At 43.9% G+C, this 21024-nt stretch overlaps 1 protein-coding gene across 1 annotated transcript in view; it reads right to left on the bottom strand.

The window, feature by feature from the left end:
- The window catches only part of abcb4 (ATP-binding cassette, sub-family B (MDR/TAP), member 4), a 128766-nt gene that overhangs the window by 70853 nt on the left and 36889 nt on the right, over positions 1 to 21024 (bottom strand). The window contains exons 8-12 of the mRNA XM_055655606.1: positions 15207 to 15331; positions 13325 to 13496; positions 9356 to 9469; positions 6495 to 6605; positions 5431 to 5556 (exon numbers count right to left, since the gene is read on the bottom strand). Of these exons, the coding sequence (XP_055511581.1) occupies positions 5431 to 5556; positions 6495 to 6605; positions 9356 to 9469; positions 13325 to 13496; positions 15207 to 15331 (648 nt within the window). The remainder of the gene's footprint in view (positions 1 to 5430; positions 5557 to 6494; positions 6606 to 9355; positions 9470 to 13324; positions 13497 to 15206; positions 15332 to 21024) is intronic.

Raw genomic sequence — 21024 nt, 5'->3', positions numbered from 1 at the left:
TGGCGTACGTTGGGAATCGTGGCAAAGGAAGACATACTGGCAGTCCTGGAGGGCAGACCTGGAGGGACGTACGTGGTGGTGAGTCCGTGGCGGGATGTTGCGACTGGCGAGAGCGTGCCCACCTTCTCCCGGAGGCGCGTCAGCATGGTCGTGGGCAGTTCCTGATGTCCACATGCCACCGGGATGAAGTCCCCTGGGACCGTAAGCAGGACGCCATACACCAACTCGGTAGAGGAAATTGCCAGGTCCTCTTTCGGGGCAGTGCGTATGCCCAGCAGGACCCACGGCTATTCTTCCATCCAGTCCGGGCCCGTGAGCCGTGCCTTCAGGGCTGCCTTCAGGTGCCGGTGAAACCTCTCCACTAGGCCGCTCGTTTGCGGGTGGTAGGCCGTAGTGTGGTTCAGCTGAGCGCCAAGCAGCCGGGTCATCGCTGACCAAAAATCAGAGGTAAACTGCGCACCTCTGTTGGAGATTTCCACCAGCACACCAAAGCGGGCGATCCAGTGGGCAGTGAGGGCACGTGCACACGTTGCAGTGGATGTCTCCAAAAGTGGGAAGGCTTCCGGCCATCTCGTGAATCGGTCCACATCTCTGGATGGGGGCAGCGGTCCAATGATGTCCACGTGGATGTGGTCGGAACGCCGGTGTGGCAGGGTGAAATTTTGCAGCGGCACCTTGATGTGTCGCTGAATCTTTGAGGTTTGACAGGGGATGCATGCCCTGGCCCAGTTGCCGACCAGTTTGCGCACACCTTGCCACATGAACTTGGCTGTCACCAGTGCCATTGTTGTCCGGATGGAAGGGCGAGTCAAACCATGAACCATGTCGAAAATGCAGCAGCACCAGGCGGCAGGGATGATGGGTCTTGGTTGCCCGGTAGACACCACACAGAGGAGCACGGTGTCAGCGGGCCCAAATCGCTCATCCTCCAACAACAGGCCTGAGATGGTGGTGCAGTAGGTGAACATCTCCTCACCCTCTCGCTAGGTGGCCGCCATGGCCGTATAGTCGTCACCTGGGGCCAAAGCGTGGATGGTATTCATGGCGGCGCGGGCTAATGCATCTGTGACCGAGCTGTTTTTGCATGCGATGTGCAGGACACAAACAGGTTGTCCCCACAGTTGTCCTGTGTCCAAGAGAAAACACCGCCGCAAATGATGGTCCCAGGTGTAGAGTAGGCAATGCTTGTGGCCGGCCGCAGTAGACACCACTGGCGGACGGCCGAGGCATTTCCCTGGATGCGTGCTGGGTGGTTGGCATCGGCGGGCCTCGAAACTTCACCTCTGGTGGTAGTAGCACCACGTACCTTTGCCGGCGTCGCTCGTGGTCGGCCTCATTGCCGTGCCTCTTGACCCGCCGAGGCACCGCTAACACCCGACTGATGGTGATGCCAACCCTGCTGTTTCGCCTGCCACAGCACGTCTGCACGGGCTGCCAGCAGTCAGGGGTCGGTGAAATTGTCGTCCGCGAGGAGCAGGCGAATGTCATCAGGCATCTGCTCGAGGAACACCTGTTCGAACAGGAGGTAGGTCATGTGTCTGCCAATCAAGGCGAGCATTTCATCCATAAGCACGGATGGCTTGCGATCGCCAAGGCCATCCATGTGCAGGAGTCTGGCTGCCCTGTCTCGGCGGCTGAGGCCGAAAGTGCACAAAAGGAGCGTTTTCAATTCAACATTCATTCCATGTCATTTGAATTTCAGTGAGGCTCAAACGAAACTCCGTTTCTACAGCCATACAAACAAAACAATTCCTACAAGACACACAAACAATTCAATTCACACAAACATCCATCACAGTGAATCTCCTCCTCACTGTGATGGAAGGCAAAGTCTTTTCTCACCCCTGCACCATTTTTCTCCCGATGTTGAAGCCCCAGTCGGACAATGGTAAGTCCCACGGCCATTTAAGGCCGTGCCGGGTGATGTACGGCCCCGCACCAGGTCTAAATGTCACAAAGTTGGGGCCCCCGGCGGGCGTTGGAATGTTTCCGCGGCCATTGAAGCAGCGCGGGGCGATGTATGGTCTCGCTCCGGGTTGTTCCAACCCTGGAGCTGGAGAAGTTGCATTGCCGGAGCTCCGAAAAGCAGTCTCCCACCCGGACCCGCGAGCTCCCGATGTCACAGTCCACCGGCCTGCAGCTAGAGCCTCCCAGTTCCGGAGTCGGGCCGCAGCAGTGAGCCACAACCGCTCCCAATGCTCCGAGGCCGGCCACAGCTGCGCACTCCGCTAGGCCCAAACGACAACGGAGACCCAACAGTGAAAAGGTTGGGTCTCCCGTGCAGGGAAGCGATTTTAAAAGTTTCCCGCCCCCCACATATACACAGTTAAAAACCGTATATAAAAATAAACACGACAACTACATTTAACTAGATTAAAAATAATAAGAAGACAGACAGGCTGTAGGGGCCGCTGCAACGCGAGTCGCGCCGCCTACTCCAACTTTGAGGCCCTTGTAACAAGAGATGTGGAGTCAGTATGGATAGAACTAAGGAATTGTAAGGGTAAAAAGACCCTAATGGAACTTATCTACAGGCCCCCAAACAGGAGCCTGGACATTGGGTGCAAGTTGAATCAGGAGTTAAACTTGGCATGTAGCAAAGGTAATGCTGTGGTTGTTATGGGAGATTTCAACATGCAGGTAGACTGGGAAAATCAGGTTGGTATTGGACCGCAAGAAAGGGACTTTGTAGAGTGCCTTTGTGATGGATTCTTAGAGCAGTTTGTATTGGAGCCTACCAGGAAGAAGGCTATTCTGGATTTAGTGTTATGTAATGAATCGGATAATATGGTCAGTTTTAATCTACAATTGGAGAGGGAGAAGGGTAGATCCGAGGTGTCAGTGTTACAGTTGAATAAAGGGGACTATGGAGCCATGAGGGAGGAGCTGGCCAAAGTTGACTGGAACGATACCCTAGCAGGGATGACAGTGCAACACCAATAGCAGGTATTTCTAGGAATAATACAGAAGGTTCAGGATCAGTTTTTATTCCTAGGAGGAAGAAAGATTCCAAGGGGAGTAAGGGGCGACCGTGGCTGACAAGAGAAGTCAGGGACAGTATAAAAATAAAAGAGAAGAAATACAATGTAGCGAAGATGAGCGGGAAGCCAGAGGATTGGGTAATGTTTAAAGAGCAACAGAAGATAAACAAAAAGACAATACGGGGAGAAAAGATGAGGTATGAAGGTAAGCTAGCCAAGAATATAAAGGAGGATAGTAAAAGCTTCTTTAGGTATGTGAACAGAAAAAAAATAGTTAAGACCAAAGTTGGACCCTTGAAGACCGAAAAAGGTGAATTTATTAAGGGGAGCAAGGAAATGGATGATGAGTTGAACAGGTACTTTGGATCCATCTTCACGAAGGGGGACACAAACAATCTTCCTGATATATTAGTAGCCAGAGGATCTGGGGTGACAGAGGAACTGAAGGAAATTCACATTAGGCAGGAAATGGTGTTGGATAGACTGATGGGACTGAAGGCTGATAAATCCCCAGGGCTTGATGGTCTGCATCCAAGGGTACTTAAGGCAGTGGCTCTAGAAATCGTGGATATATTGGTGATAATTTTCCAATGTTCTTTAGCCTCAGGATCAGTTCCTGTGGATTGGAGGGTAGTTAATGTTATCCCATTTAAGAAAGGCGGGAGAGAGAAAACAGGGAATTATAGACCAGTTAGCCTGACATCGGTGGTGGGGAAGATGCTGGAGACAATTATAAAAGATGAAATAGCTGCACATTTGGATAGCAGTAACAGGATTGGTCCGAGTCAGCGTGGATTTACGAAGGGAAAATCATGCTTGACTAATCTTCTGGAATTTTTTGAGGATGTAACTAGGAAAATGGACAAGGGACAGTCAGTGGATGTAGTGTAACTGGACTTTCAGAAAGGATTTGAGAAGGTTCCACATAAGAGATTAGTGGGCAAAATTAGGGCACATGATATTGGGGGTAGAGTGCTGACATGGATAAAAAATAGGTTGGCAGACAGGAAACAAAGAGTAGGGATTAACAGATCCCTTTCAGAATGGCAGGCAGTGACTAGTGGGGTACCGCAAGGCTCAGTGGTGGGACCGCAGCTATTTACAATATACATCAATGATTTGGATGAAGGGATTCAAAGTAACATTAGCAAATTTGCAGATGACACAAAGCTGCATGGCAGTGTGAACTGTGAGGAGGATGCTATGAGAATGCAGGGTGACTTGGACAGGTTGGGGGAGTGGGCAGATGCATGGCAGATGAAGTTTAATGTGATTAAATGTGAGGTTATCCATTTTGGTATCAAAAACAGGAAGGCAGATTACTATCTAAATTACGTCAAGTTGGGAAAAGGGGAAGTACAACGGAATCTGGGGGTCCTTGTTCATCAGTCTATAAAAGTAAGCATGCAGGTACAGCAGGCAGTGAAGTAAGCAAATGGCATGTTGGCCTTTATAACAAGAGGAGTCGAGTATAGAAGCGAAGAGGTCCTTCTGCTGTTGTACAGAGCCATAGTGAGACCACACCTGGAGTATTGTGTGCAGTTTTGGTCCCCTAATTTGAGGAAGGACATTCTTGTTATTGAGGGAGTGCAGTGTAGGTTACAAGGTTAATTCCCGGGATGGCTGGACTGTAATTTGCTGAGAGAATTGAGCGACTGGGCTTGTATACTGGAATTTAGAAGGATGAGATGGATTCTTATTGAAACATATAAGATTGTGAAGGGTGTGGACACACTCGAGGCAGGAAACATGTTCCCGATGTTGGGGGAGTCCAGAACCAGGGGCCACAGTTTAACATTAAAGGGCAAGCCATTTAGAACGGAGGTGAGGAAACAGTTTTTCTCACAGAGGGTTGTAAGTCTGTGGAATTGTCTGCCTCAGAGAGCGGTGGAGGCCGGTTCTCTGGATACTTTCAAGAGAGAGCTAGATAGGGTCTTAAAGATAGCAGAGTCAGGGGATATGGGGAGAAAGCAGGAATCGGTACTAATTGGGGATGATCAGCCATGATCACATTGAATGGCGGTGCTGGCTCGAAGGGCTGAATGGCCTACTACTGCACCTATTGTCTATTGTCCAACTCATTCTGGCAATGCAGCAATTGCACACAAACAACTTGTATGTAGTATGCCTGAACATTATGGACATATGTGAAGCAAATACATTGGAGTTTCTATATATTAAAGTTACACTTGTGCAACAAATAAAGCTTCAATATCCTTAGTTATAAACTACAATAAACTGTTTCAAAGTAGTTATAAAAATGAACTCCCTGCTTCAAATGGATGATTAATGCTTTTGTTTTATTCCTCAGCATGCATTAGACTTGAATTCACTCAAGAATATTTGGAATCTCCCTCCACCCCACCTCTCTCAGTTTTGTTATCCCCAAAATACATGAAGTGTTGCAATGGCATTTTGACAGCATGACAAGCATTAGGAAATGTCTTACCATTCCATCTTCAGGATCGTATAATCTCTGCAGAAGCTGAATGGTGGTGCTCTTTCCACAGCCACTGTTGCCAACCAGAGCAACTGTTTGGCCACTTTGTAACTTCAAGTTCAGACCCTTCAATATCTACCTCAAAACAACAGAGATGGAAAAGGTATTTGCGTTTGGCTTTAATATATAGTGCTTTGTGTCATTATGTTTTACTTCTATTCTGAAAGTTAGGGGCATGCAAATTTCTCATTTTATGCTTTTAAAAGGTAGTTGGTTAAAAATTTAATGTCAATATCAGAAATGTAATTTAATTTAAGCTTATGCTAACGAAGACTATCAGTAAAATATGACAGGCAGAACAAGCTTACTGTTTAAAATTCTGCATTACAAAAGAGTATCGGTTAAAAACCTACTCAACTAATAAATTAAATTACTAATTGTAAACTGTTGTCATGTAAAACTGAATATTCTGTCTTCTCCCAACTTAAGTTATTTTCCTTCATGTGCATTATAAACTATTTATTCAGTGTAATCATTGGATGATACGCTAACTTTTAATTGCAATGAAGAGTATACATGAATCTTTAAATCTAATGATAGGTAGAATGATCTCACCTTAATCATAAAGGATTACTTAATATGCATAGACGTTATCACAGATCCACAAAAATATAAACTGCCTTGAACTTTTTCAGGGAGGTAAATAAGACCGATGTAAATGCGGATCTTTAATGTAATATAATATATTACATATAATAGGTTCAACTTTATCTTCTTATCAGAGGAACAGAGACTGCAATTTTATGTAGAAACAAAGAACCTCAGATGCTGGTTTACACCCAACATAGACACAAAGTGCTGGAGTAACTCAGTGGATCCGACAGCATCTCTGGAAATAAAGGATCGATGACTTTTCGGGTCGGAACCCTTCTTCAGAAGAAAGGTATGAAGAAGGATTCCAACCTGAAACATCACCCATCCTTTATCTCCAGAGATGCTGCCTGACACGCTGAGTTACCCCAGCACTTGTTTCTATCACTGCATTCTCATTACCTGAATGACTTGAGTCCTACCTTAACATCAGGTCGTGATGGATATTTGAAATGCACGTTTGAAAATTCTACATCTCCTTTAATTTGACTGAGTCTGTGTCCACTTTCCGAAAAACTGTCAATTGATGGTTCCTGAATTATGATAGAAATCAGCAAAATTGTAAATAATCATATCTTTTAATGCAGGATATAAATTTCCAATTGCAGCTGTAAATGTGGTTAGCAGATACAGATGTACAGTGGCTTGCAAACGTTTTCATACACCTTGAACTTTCCCACATTTTGTCACGTTACAACCACAAACGTAAATGTATTTAATTGGGATTTTATGTGATAGACCAACACAAAGTGGTACATAATTGTGAAGTGGAAGGAAAATGATACATGGTTTTCAAATTTTTTTACAAAATAAAATCTGAAAAGTGTGGTGTGCAAAAGTATTCAGCCCCCCTGAGTCGATACTTTGTAGAACCACCTTTCGCTGCAATTACAGCTGCAAGTCTTTTGGGGTATGTCTCTACCAGCTTTGCACATCTAGAGACTGAAATTTTTGCCCATTCTTCTTTGCAAAATAGCTCAAGCTCAGTCAGATTGGATGGAGAGCGTCTGTGAACAGCAATTTTCAAGTCTTTCCAGAGATTCTCAATTGGATTTAGGTCTGGACTTTGACTGGGCCATTCTAAGACATGAATATGCTTTGATCTAAACCATTCCATTGTAGCTCTGGCTGTATGTTTAGGGTCGTTGTTCTGCTGGAAGGTGAACCTCCGCCCGAGTCTCAAGTCTTTTGCAGACTCTAACATGTTTTCTTCCAAGATTGCCCTGTATTTGGCTCCATCCATCTTCCCATCAACTCTGACCAGCTTCCCTGTCCCCGCTGAAGAAAAGCCCCACAGCATGATGCTGCCACCACCATGTTTCACAGTGGGGATGGTGTGTTCAGGGTGATGTGCAATGTTAGTTTTCCGCCACACATAGCGTTTTGCATTTAGGCCAAAAACTTCAATTTTGGTCTCATCTGACCAGAGCACCTTCCTCCACATGTTTGCTGGGTTCCCCACATGGCTTGTGGCAAACTGCAAACGGGACTTCTTATGGCTTTTTTTCAACAATGGCTTACTTCTTGCCACTCTTCCATAAAGGCCCGATTTGTGGAGTGCACGACTAATAGTTGTCCTGTGGGCAGATTCTCGCACCTGAGCTGTGGATCTCTGCAGCTCCTCCAGAGTTACCATGCGCCTCTTGGCTGCTTCTCTGATCAATGCTCTCCTTGCCCGGCCTGTCAGTTTAGGTGGACGGCCATGTCTTGGTAGGTTTGCAGTTGTGCCATACTCTTTCCATTTTCAGATGATGGATTGAACAGTGCTCTGTGAGATGTTCAAAGCTTGGGATATTTTTTTACAACCTAACCCTGCTTTAAACTTCTCCACAACTTTATCCCTGACCTGTCTGGTGTGTTCCTTGGGCTTCATGATGCTGTTTGTTCACTAATGTTCTCTAACAAACCTCTGAGGCCTTCACAGAACAGCTGTATTTATACTGAGATTTGATTACACACAAGTGGACTATATTTACTAATTAGGTGACTTCTGAAGGCAATTGGTTGCACTGGACTTTATTTAGGGGTATCAGAGTAAAGGGGGCTGAATACTTTTGCAAGCCACTGTATGCGGCTGTTAAAGTGAAAGTGTGATCAAAGGAGTTTCAAAGAGAGAGACACAAGAAAAACTGATATTTAGACAACAAAAGAAAGTGGAAAGGAAGGGCAATGATTTTGACAAAAATGTGGATTTTTACTTGGCATGTGCTTAAAGGTGGCCTCAATTTCATTCTTTGCCTGTACAGTGCCCAACAATCTATCAAACCTGGTAGAGAATATTCATGAGTGAAGGAAATCTGTGGGCATATCAGGCATTAATTCAAATGAGAACCAGTCTTTGGGGGAAAAAAACAAACTATTCTCATATTAACTGCAAGCAGTGATCTAAAATTAAAAGGACAGCTTTGTAGGCGACTCGAGAAATGTGGCTTGTAAAATGACATAACCATGTTCTTGTGTACATCAGTTGAAAGTAAGACCATGGAGCCATGTTAATTATCCTACATCAAACCAGACATCAGACACAATCTAAGTTATGTTGCACTATTGTGACTATCAAGAAGGCACTATTGTGACTATCAAGAAGTATGTTGTCATTTAGCACATCAAACATGGTCTTAAGAGTATTTGCATAAGTATATCAATAATTGGGATATTTGGGAATAATTGGTAACGCCTTCCTTAATGTCAGCAGGACAAAAGAGCTAGTTATTGACTTTAAGAAACAAGGTGTTGTATACACCCTAAGCAGCACTAATAGTGCCAATGGCAGGCAGGTTCAAGTTCCTAGATGCAAATATCACCAACAATTTGTTCTGGACTAACCACATTGAAGCTACAGACAAAAAAAACACAAATCCTCTTTCCTCAGAACTCTCAAAGACAAAGGAGGTTCCGCATGTTTCCAATGACTCTCATCAATTTCTGCAGATGCACCATTGAAAGGCATGCTGTCGGGATGCATCACAGCTTAGTTTGGCAGCACCTCTGCCCGATTGCAAACAAAAAAATTGCAGAGGGTTGTAGGCCTATTCAATGATACTTATGACATATATCGTACTTTCAATAAAATTAACAAACAATGTACACCTTCACTATTGTTGTCCAGAAAAAAACAATTGTTCACAAGTTTAATGCCGAACTATATTCCTTTGCTTATTGGGTTGTCCATTTCAAGATCCACTGGGCGATCAAAAGGTTTAAAAGCATCCCTTTCCCCCAGCTTTCCAATCCAAGTATCGACCAACAATGAGCGCATGCTCTGATAGATTGACCCAGTTACCTGGTCCATGATGTGATAGATCACATGCGCTGCACCTCTTGCACTGGCAAATGCTTCAATGTGCGGTGATGATTGACCAATGGAAAATGCACCAATTAAGACTGCGAAGAATACCTGAAAAAAATGAAGAATAAAAATAAACTAGGTTACTCTGACCAACAAAGCAAGAATTCTTATTTGCTTATTCTCCAACTAAAAAAAAAAATCATAATATATTACTTCCTCAAATGACCATCCAAAATTAGTTTATTTCCCAATAGGTGTAAACCTCAAGGCCAGCCTGAAAATAGACCTGACATCTCACCAAATGATAGAAACAAGGAACTGTTGATGCTGGTTTATATAAAAGGACACAAAGTGCTGGAGTAACTCAGTGGGTCAGGCAGCATTTCATGATTTGGTGATGTTTCCAGTCAGGAGCCTTCTTCAGGGTCAACTAAATATTCTGGAAAAATTCTGAACTTGCATGGACTCTCAGGAAAACTAAACCAAGGCTAGCATTTTCACAGAACCAAATTCCCAATGTAAGCCACTGCTGTTTAATACTTAGTTTCCGGAGTAGCATGTTAGAAGTACCAAATTCCAAATATTATGTTGCTGTAATTCAGACCAGCACACACAGTACAACCTGTAGCGGCAGAGTATTATATCATTCAAGAGATTGCACCATTATCTCTCTAGTCTGGAGAGCACATGGCTTTAGGACTATGTTGTTTCGATATGCATGCAAGCTTCTCCACGTCCTTGAGCTAAAAGATAAATCATCATAACACACTCTTTTGATTAATAATTTAAGAAGGAACTGCAGATGCTGGAAAATCGAAGGTAGACAAAAATGCTGGAGAAACTCAGCGGGCGAGTTTGCAATTAAATTTAATTGCACATTGCAATTAAAAGTGAGAAACTCCATAGATGCTGCCTCATCCGTTGAGTTTTTCCAGCATTTTTGTCTGCCTTTTGATTAATAGTTTCTTTATTGTTGAAGAAAAACAGGAAGATATTCATCCGACCGGCTTCTTTGCTCGTACATTTTAAACGTCGTGAAACTTCAGCTTCTCACTTTGAGACTTCCCATGTCTCGGCAAAACATCACATGGTCGAAAACTTATACCTTCTGCCACGGTCCTCCGAGCTAAACTAAACTACTAACAGCTTCTGCGCATGAGAAGCCAGCAGCAAGCGCGCCACTGACTACGTAAGAAATCCCACCCACATAATCACGGGCAGTCTAAAATTTAAAGGCAAATGCCATAATTAATGACACACAAAATAAAGCCAAATGGCCACTACACAACCCATTACTAATGTCTCATTAAATAATATTGACAACCAATTTATTTGCACTGAGAACATCATTACTGTAATTGGTATCTCATTGAAAGCTTAAAAGTTCCCAAAGTATCTTAAAGTAAATTCTGGAAGAGGGCGTTCTGTGGTAAGTATGGACAGTCGGACATTTAGGGTGGTGATTGGATCTCTGATTCATGGTCCTCACAATTTTCTTTCCACTAAATGTAAAGAATGAGAAATTTGTGGACGTACCCATTTTACATGAAGGTTATATCACATGAAATCCAGAAAGAGCTAGCTAATTGGATTGATGGAAGGAAGAAGAGGGTGATGGTGGAAGGTTGTTTCTCGGTCTATGCCCCGGTTTGGTGCTGGGTCCATTGTTATCACCAGTTAAAAATCATCTACATATATGGATAGTATAGTTTTGGAGGGATATAGGCCAGGACCAAATGGGACTAGCTTGGTGAAAGAACTTTAGTGAGCCTAGATGAGTTGGGCTGATGGGACAGTTTCTATGCTGTAGCGTTCTATGACACTCTGACTCACCATGGACGATCTGTATAGATGTCGATCTTAAGGCTTAATTCATGTTTAAATACTGTAGCACAGTGAGGAGGTGTTAACAACACGCTGTTCACACTGTCCAGGCTTTATTAGAATTAAAGGCAAATTTCTTACAAGGCTTGACAGTGTAGATGCAGGTTGTGTTGTTTGCCTTGGCAAAGATTCAAGAACAATAATCTTTCAAAACTCTTTAGAATCTGGAGTAGTTCCTGAAGATTGGCGGGTAGCAAACGTAACCCCACTTTTTAAGAAGGGAGGGAGAGAGAAAATGGGGAATTACAGACCAGTTAGTCTAACATCGGTGGTGGGGAAACTGCTAGAGTCAGTTATTAAAGATGGGATAGCAGCACATTTGGAAAGTGGTGAAATCATTGGACAAAGTCAGTATGGATTTACGAAAGGTAAATCATGTCTAACGAATCTTATAGAATTTTTTGAGGATGTAACTAGTAGCGTGGATAGGGGAGAACCAGTGGATGTGGTGTATTTGGACTTCCAGAAGGCTTTCGACAAGGTCCCACATAAGAGATTAGTATACAAACTTAAAGCACAAGGCATTGGGGGTTCAGTATTGATGTGGATAGAGAACTGGCTGGCAAACAGGAAGCAAAGAGTAGGAGTAAACGGGTCCTTTTCACAATGGCAGGCAGCGACTAGTGGGGTACCGCAAGGCTCAGTGCTGGGACCCCAGCTATTTACAATATATATTAATGATCTGGATGAGGGAATTGAAGGCAATATCTCCAAGTTTGCGGGTGACACTAAGCTGGGGGGCAGTGTTAGCTGTGAGGAGGATGCTAGGAGACTGCAAGGTGACTTGGATAGGCTGGGTGAGTGGGCAAATGTTTGGCAGATGCAGTATAATGTGGATAAATGTGAGGCTATCCATTTTGGTGGCAAAAACGGGAAAGCAGACTATTATCTAAATGGTGGCCGATTGGGAAAGGGGGAGATGCAGCGAGACCTGGGTGTCATGGTACACCAGTCATTGAAGGTAGGCATGCAGGTGCAGCAGGCAGTAAAGAAAGTGAATGGTATGTTAGCTTTCATTGCAAAAGGATTTGAGTATAGGAGCAGGGAGGTTCTACTGCAGTTGTACAGGGTCTTGGTGAGACCACACCTGGAGTATTGCGTACAGTTTTGGTCTCCAAATCTGAGGAAGGACATTATTGCCATAGAGGGAGTGCAGAGACGGTTCACCAGACTGATTCCTGGGATGTCAGGACTGTCTTATGAAGAAAGACTGGATAGACTTGGTTTATACTCTCTAGAATTTAGGAGATTGAGAGGGGATCTTATAGAAACTTACAAAATTCTTAAGGGGTTGGACAGGCTAGATGCAGGAAGGTTGTTCCCGATGTTAAGGAAGTCCAGGACAAGGGGTCACAGCTTAAGGATAAGGCGGAAATCCTTTAAAACTGAGATGAGAAGAACTTTTTTTTCACACAGAGAGTGGTGAATCTCTGGAACTCTCTGCCACAGAGGGTAGTTGAGGCCAGTTCATTGGCTATATTTAAGAGGGAGTTAGATGTGGCCCTTGTGGCTAAGGGGATCAGGGGGTATGGAGAGAAGGCAGGTACGGGATACTGAGTTGGATGATCAGCCATGATCATATTGAATGCCGGTGCAGGCTCGAAGGGCCGAATGGCCTACTCCTGCACCTAATTTCTATGTTTCTATGTTTCTAATAAGTCAATGTCTCAAGCTAAGCAATCAAACATTCACAAAAGCAATGGGAAGAAATGTATTTGCTCGGAACACAATGAATCTTTTGAATTCTATATCCACAATATTGAGTACATTCAAGATCGAGACCAATACTTTTTTGCGCATTAAGAGAATCAAGAGATAGGGGTGAGTGCAGGAAAATGGCACTGAGGTAAAAGACTAGCCTTGATCTGGCTAAATGGTGAAGCAATCAATACCATTTAGGAATGAGAGGTCTTCAATTTCTGATACACTACTTGTGTAATGCAGTTTAAATAAGGCCAGACATTGCAATATCCCATGACATTTAAAAGGGGCTGGAATAGAAACAAAGGTTAGGAAATAATCCCTTCAATTTCTAGGGACATTTACATATTTGTATGCTTAATGCAAAAGGTCACTTACTGTAAGCACTGTTCCAATTGTATAGTCCTCATCCAAAACAAGGGTACTTCCATACCAGAAGGCCAAAGCATAAGAGCCATATATTATTAAGAAGGTCAAACCTATTGCTATATTGCTGCTGATGGCCTTTTTGATTCCAAGCTTTTGGCCTTCAATTAAATTTTTTAGGTACCTGAATAAAATGGTGATCATTAGATAATAACCACTGCAGTATTTAGCTTCATGTTAACAATGTTGATATAAAGATAGAAAAAAAACAAATATCCTTCAAAACAATTAATCACATGCACTGATATTCCAGCACACACATACTATTACATCAGGAATTTAATAAAATATTTCAAGATCTAATTCGACAGGAATTTTTCATTGATTGGCATTAAATAATGGTAGAAATTAATTTGATTGAGTTTGATGAGAATCATGAAGTTAATTTACTCAGTGCTTATATACCAGCTTAATTACATGTGCTCTGTATTTATTTATTAGCAAAAGCTGAAGTCATTGAAGGCTGTTGGAAAGTGGGATAAATGATAAAGGAATGCACTTGCAGTGAGCAATTGGACACTTTGGAACTATAAACAGGTAGGGTGAGGATCATAACTACAAGATGTGCATGGCATTTTTGGGCCTTCATCAGTCAGAGTTTGAGTACAGAAGTTCCAGTTATATAAGATGTTGGTGGGGACATATTGAATACACAAGAGTATTGTGTTCAGTTTTTGGCATTAAGGAATGCCTAATTATGGGAAGGATGTTGTAATGCTAGAAGATTTACGTGGATGTTGCCAGGACTCGAGGGCCTGAGCTATAGAGCGAGGTTGAACAGGCTGGTACTATCCCTCGGAGTGCAGGAGGACAAGGGGTGATCTTATAGAGGTGTATAAAATCATGAGAGGAATAGATCGGGTTAACACACAGAGTCTCTTGCTCAGACAAGGTGTAATCGAGAACCAGAGGACTTAGGTTTAAGATGAGGGAGGGAAAGATTTAACAAGAACCCGAGGGGTAACTTTTTTTACACAAAGGGTGGTGGGTGTATGGAAGGAGCTGCCGCAGGGTGTATTTGAGGCAGGTACTGTCACAACGTTTGAGAAACATTTAGACAGGTACATGGATAGGAAAGATTTAGAGGGGAAAGAAGCTAAACGCAGGCAGGTAGGACTAGTGTAGATGGGACATGTTGGTCAGAGGGGCAAGTTGGGCTGAAGGGCCAGTTTCCACTCTGTATGGCTCTATGACAGTGATGGGTGTTATAGGTGAATAGGAATCATGGTTTTGGATGGGAAGCCTTGCCAACTGAGTTTTCCTTGCACATTATGCAGTAGTAACTGTGTGATAGGTCTTTCCTTTTTGATGTATTCCCTGCCCAGGTGTTAATTTGATTAAGAGATTAGTTCCATTTGGATTGGGAGATTTCAGACTATGCCACAAGACAATGCAGTACCATAAACTCAACCTGGCCACCTATGTAAACATTATGTGGTGATAACAATTACACATAAAAATGGTTTGCATTTCCAATATTGCAATACAGTCATAGAGTGATACAGTGTGGAAACAGGCCCTTCGGCCCTACTTGCCCACACTGGTCAACATGTCCCAGCTCCACTAGTTGCACCTGCCGGCGTTAGGCCAATATCCCTCGAAACCCGTCCTATCCATGAACCTGTCTATGTTTCTTAATCGTTGGGATAGCCCCAGCCTTAACTACCTCCTCTGGCACTTGTTCCGTACACCCACCACCCTTTGTGTGAAAAATGTTACCCTTCAGGCAAAGAAACATTGTCTTCAGGCCCAATAAATCCCATCTTTAATACAAAACCTTATTGTTAAAAGACCCCCAATATCAGCACTGGAGAAAGTAAATATAAATTCTAACCTATCAACTTCTTTCTTTTGTCCTCCAAAAGCTACCACAGTTCTGATGGATGATAATGCCTCCTCTGCCACAGCTCCAGCCTTTGCATAGGCAGTTTGCTCTTGTTTTGTGAACGAGGTCAGTATCTGAATCAGTACAAAAAAATGGAAAACAATAAAGATTCATATTCAAGAACAATAAAGATTCAATTATTTCCTTAGTTGTCCAAATAGAAGAAGCAAGAAATGTCATTGGATAGTCTGAAGCTCATCCCAGCTGGAGCTACTGTCCTCTTGATAACAACACCGTAGAATCAGGGGGGAAAGGAAACGTTCTCACTTCAAAGAAAAACAGCAGCAAAAATTATCAGTGTGTCAGCCACCATCTGTGGAAAGCTAAAGAGACCATGTTTCAGATGTTGACTGTTTCTATTTCCAGATGGTGCCTAGCCGACTGAATTATTTCCACATTTCTGTTTGGGTTTCAAACTTCTAGCAAGTGCAGTTTTTTTCCCTCACATCTGTATGTCCCATTCAACTTTTACACAAACATCTAATCCACTCCTTGCATATTTTGTCCCGCCTCTGAGGAGAGAAGCTCCCCCAAATTGCTTTCAACTTCATCCATTAAGCAGGTCTCTAAGATGTGTAAACCATAACTGATTTTGGGATGGGAGGATTTGATTTGTCAATATTAATACAAAATAAAATACAACAACTGACAATGTTTAAGAAAGAACTGCAGACTAACAACTGACAATGTTCGGCTCAAATCACGTTTATAAGAGGATAAACGTAATTGTAACATTTATGATCCGAGAAGCCTTTGGCACAGTAAATGTGGAGAGGATGTTCTGATTGTGCTGATTACCCAGGGTGACAACAAAATCATTCATATCATAAGGCAGCACATTGGTAATTTGTTGCCTACAATTAAGGTTAAATTAAAAACACATTGTGACCCTTTGCAAAACATATTCGCCCATGAATTTAGGAATGTTTTTTTTTGCTTATTTAATTGTTTTAATACTTTTAACTTAAAGTTGTGAAGTTCAGTATCAGCATTCTTTTTAAATGTGATTATTCTTGCAATAAAAAAATTAAAAATAAGTTGAATCTTTGCCAAATGTGGCTTTATTGGTAGTGCAATTTCTTTCTTAACCTGATTCAAAGTCCAGTCGTGCCAAAGGCAAAGATAAATGAGATCATATAAACTGATTAGACAATATCTTGTAAGACAAAGAGGGTGGACTTTTGGCACAAGATTTGATCTTTATAGTTCTAACCTTTCACATGGAGTGTACAGATGTTACAGGAGGTACAGATCATGAGATCATTGATCTCGTGTCCACAATCCCCTGTAAAATAAACATGTGTGCACACGTAATAAGAAGGAACTGCAGATGCTGATCTACAGTACATTGAGAAAGTATTCAGACCCCTTCACTTTTTCCACATTTTGTTACACTACAGCCTTATTCTAACATTGATTACATTCATTTTATTTATCATCAATCTATGCACAATACCTCATAATATAAAAGTGAAAACAGGTGTTTAGTAATTTTTGCCAAATATTTAAAAAGAAATAACTGAAATATCACATTTACGTAAGTATTCAGACCCTTTGCTGTGACTCTCAAAATTGAGCTTTGGTGCATCCTGTTTCCATTGATTATCCTTGAGATGTTTCTCCAACTTGATTGGAGTCCACAAGTGGTACATTAAATTGATTGTACATGGTTTGGAAAGGCACATACCTGTCTATATAAGGTCCCACAGTTGACAGTGCATGTCAGAGCAAAAACCAAGCTATGAAGACAAAAGAATTGTCTGTAGACCTCCGAGACTTGATTGTGTTGAGACACAGATATGGGGCATTTTTGCAGCATTGCAGGTCCCGAAGAGCACAGTGGCCTCCGTCATTCTTAAATAGAACTTTGTAACCACCAGGACTCTTCATAGAGCTGGCCGCCTGGCCAAACTGAGCAATCGGGGGAGAAGGGCCTTGGTCAGGGAGGTGACCAAGAACCCGATGGTCACTCTGACAGAGCTCCAGAGTTCCTCTGTGGAAATGGGAGAAACTTCCAGAAGGACAACTATATCAAGTTCAAGTTCAAGTGAGTTTATTGTCATGTGTCCCTGTATAGGACAATGAAATTCTTGCTTTGCTTAAGCACACAGAAGAAAATAGTAGGCATTTACTACAAAACAGATAAATGTGTCCATATACCATGATATAAATATATACACACATGAATAAATAAACTGGTAAAGTGCAAATAACAGAAAGTGGTTATTAATAATCAGAGTTTTGTCCGAGCCAGGTTTAATAGCCTGATGGCTGTGGGGAAGTAGCTATTCCTGAACCTGGTTGTTGCAGTCTTCAGGCTCCTGTACCTTCTACCTGAAGGTAGCAGGGAGATGAGTGTGTGGCCAGGATGGTGTGGGTCTTTGATGATACTGCCAGCCTTTTTGAGGCAGCGACTGCGATAAATCCCCTCGATGGAAGGAAGGTCAGAGCCGATGATGGACTGGGCAGTGTTATAATTATATTATATATCTGCAGCACTCCACCAATCAGGCCTTTATTGTAGAGTGGCCAGACAGAAGCCACTCCTCAGTCAAAGGCACATGACAGCCCGCTTGGAGTTTGCCAAAAGGCACCTAAACAAGATTCCATGGCCTGATGAAACCAAGATTGAACTCTTTGGCCTGAATGCCAAGTGTCATGTCTGGAGGAAACCAGGCACCGCTCAACACTTGGCCAATACCATACCTACGGTGAAGCATGGTGGTGGCAGCATTATGCTGTGGGAATGTTTTTCAGCGGCAAGAACTGGGAGACTAGTCAGGATCGAGGGAAAGATGAACGGAGCAAAGTACAGAGAGGTCCTTGATGAAAACCTGCTCCAGAGCGTTCAGGACCTCAGACTGGGGCGGAGGTTCATCTTCCAACAAGACAACGACCCTATGCACACAGCCAAGACAACGCAAGAGTGGCTTTGTGACAAGTCTGTGAATGTCCGTAAGGGGCCCAGCCAGAGCCCAGACTTGAACCCGATCTAATATCTCCAGAGGGACCTGAAAATCAACACTCCCCATCCAACCTGACAGAGCTTGAGAGGATCTGCAGAGAAGAATGGGAGAAATTACCCAAGTACAGGTGTGCCAAACTTGTAGCGTCATACCCAAGAAGACTTGAGGTTGTAATCACTGCCAAAGGTGCCTCAATAAAGTACTGAGTAAAGGGTCTGAATACTTATGTAAATGTGATATTTCAGTTATTTATTTTTAATTATTTTGCAAAAATATCTAAACACCTGTTTTTGCTTTTATATTGTCGGCTATTGTGTGTAGATTGCTAATTAAAAAAATGAATTTAATCCATTTTAGAATAAGGCTATAACGTAACAAAATGTGGAAAAGGTGAAGGGGTCTGAATACTTTCTGAATGCACTGTATACCAAAGAGAGACACAAAGTGTGCAGAAGTTACTCAGCGGGTCAGGCAGCATTCTCCCCATAACCTGTGACAACCATACTCATCAAGAATCTATCTATCTCTGCCTTAAAAAATATCAATTTATTTGGCCTCCACAGCCTTCTGTGCCAATTACTTGTACAGGTTCACCACCCTGCTTATCTCCTTCCTAAAGGAACATCCTTTAATTCTGAGACTATGTCCTCTGGGTTTGAACTCTCTCGTTAGTGGAAACATCTCTGGAGAAAATGGATAGGTGAAGCTTCGGTCGCAAAAATAATCACATTTAATTTGACTGCCGATACTGAACTTCACAACTTGAGGTTAAAAATATTAAAATAATTAAATAAGCAAAACACTGTGGCAGTTCCTGGAGGTCAGGCCACTCCTTGGGTCATCCCCCTCGGCTTATGAGGGACAGGGACGATTGGCTGGCTACGGGCGTTCTGTGTGTTTGCCATGATAGATTAAACTGCTTCTGAACCTGCCTGGCGTCTGGCCCTTGTCACCTCCCGCTTCATGTGGCACGGGCTGCACAAGGAGGCTGGACATTGGGTGCGCACCTGCATCTCGTGCCAAACCGTCAAGGTGCAGCGATACGTTCGTGCGCCGTTGCAGGAGTTTGCCATCCCTCGGTGGTGGTTCAACCGCATTCACGTGGATATCGTGGGGCCGGTACCGCAGTCCCGGGGCATGACCTACATCTTCACCGTGGTGGACCACTTCACTCGGTGGCCTGAAGCCTTTCCGCTGGCTGATTCCTCAACGGCCGCTTGTGCTCAGGCCTTGGTGGCGCACTGGATCGCCCGGTTCGGGATGCCGCCGGACATAACTGTGGTCGGACATGGCACGGCTCCTGGGGGTTCGTCTCCACCACACGACGGCGTATCACCGCAGGCGAACGGACTGGTGGAGCGGTTTCACCGCCAACTCAAGGATGCCCCGATGGCATGGCTCAATGATTCGGACTGGGTGGACGCTCTGCCATGGGTTTTGCTGGGGATCCGCACCACTCCGCACTCCGCCGAGTTGGTATAGGGGTCCCCGTTGACGGTGCCTGGGGAGTTCATCTCGCTGGCACGGGGCAAGGTGGAGCAGCCTTCAGATGCTCTGCAACGTCTTCAGCAGACGGTGGGCAAAATGGCGCCGGTGCCCACGTTCCATCTGCTCTGGAGGACTGCCAGTTCATCTTCCTGCGCAGGGATGCTCATCGGACACCCCTCCAGCGGCTCGTCCACATTCATCCTGGACATGGGGGGGGTCGGCGTGAGACTGTTTCGGTTGCGCGGCTGAAGCCAGCGCATGTTGACATTGATCGGCCGGTGCTGGTAGTGCGGCCCCACAAGCGAGGGCGCCCTCCTTCAGGGTACCTCCTCCAGTGGCTACTCCATCCCCTGCATCTGTTGGTCGGTTGCCCGTTCCTGTGCCAGGCATCACGCGCTCCCGGGCTGGTTGCCGCATGCGCCCTCCAGTCCATTTCGTGCCTCTGGTTCTTGGGAGGGGGGGCGGGGGAATCCTGTGGAAGTCCCTGGGGGTTAGGCCACTCCTTGGACCATGAGGGACAGGGACGATTGTCTGGCTACGGGGTTTCCCAAGGGCAGCTCGTGGGCGTTCTGTGTGTTTGCCACGATTGGTTAAACTGCTTCTGAACCTGCCTGGCCTTTTCTTGACCTGATCCAGGCTACTACAACACCCTACAAAATATTCCTAAATTCACGGGTGGATAGGTTTTCAAAGGGTCACAATGTGTTCTGAAAGCAACCCTCCTATGATATGAATGATTTCATAGTCAAGACCCTCCTTCAGATTCAGACGTCAAAGGCTTCAAAGTCTGAAGAAGGATCCCTATCCAAAATGTCACCTATCCATTTTCTCCAGAGACGCTGCATGGCCCACTGAGCTACTCTAGCATAGACTGTGTCTTTGTGTGGACATGGTTCAATATATTGGATACGCAATACAAACAGGCAGTTACAAAACCAAAGCTTCCGACAATAAATTGCAGCTAATAATTACCTTTAGCCTAAAGGAAAAAAATACAAGATACTTTTCAGGAAGATTGGCAAACATAATTTTTCTCAAGCGTTTCATTGCACCTGTGCCTCATTATACAGCTGCTAATGTCGATAAAACCCACTCAGCAAGCCACATATTAATAAGCTTCCAGGTCTTATAGAGGTGTATAAGATCATGAGAGGAATAGATAGGGTCCCTTAGGAATAGATCAGAGTCTCTTGCCCAGAGTAGGTGAATCAAGGAACGGAGGACATACTGTGGGTTTAAGGTGAAGGGGAAAAGATTTAATAGGAATCTGAGGGGTAACCTTTTTCCACACACTTTTCCCACCCCAAAAGCAG

This window comes from Leucoraja erinacea, chromosome 2 (genome assembly GCF_028641065.1).
Source record: "Leucoraja erinacea ecotype New England chromosome 2, Leri_hhj_1, whole genome shotgun sequence".
NCBI classification, from domain to species: Eukaryota; Metazoa; Chordata; class Chondrichthyes; order Rajiformes; family Rajidae; genus Leucoraja; species Leucoraja erinaceus.
Note: the sequence above shows the minus strand (reverse complement) of the source record. Positions and strands in the feature narration are given on the sequence as shown.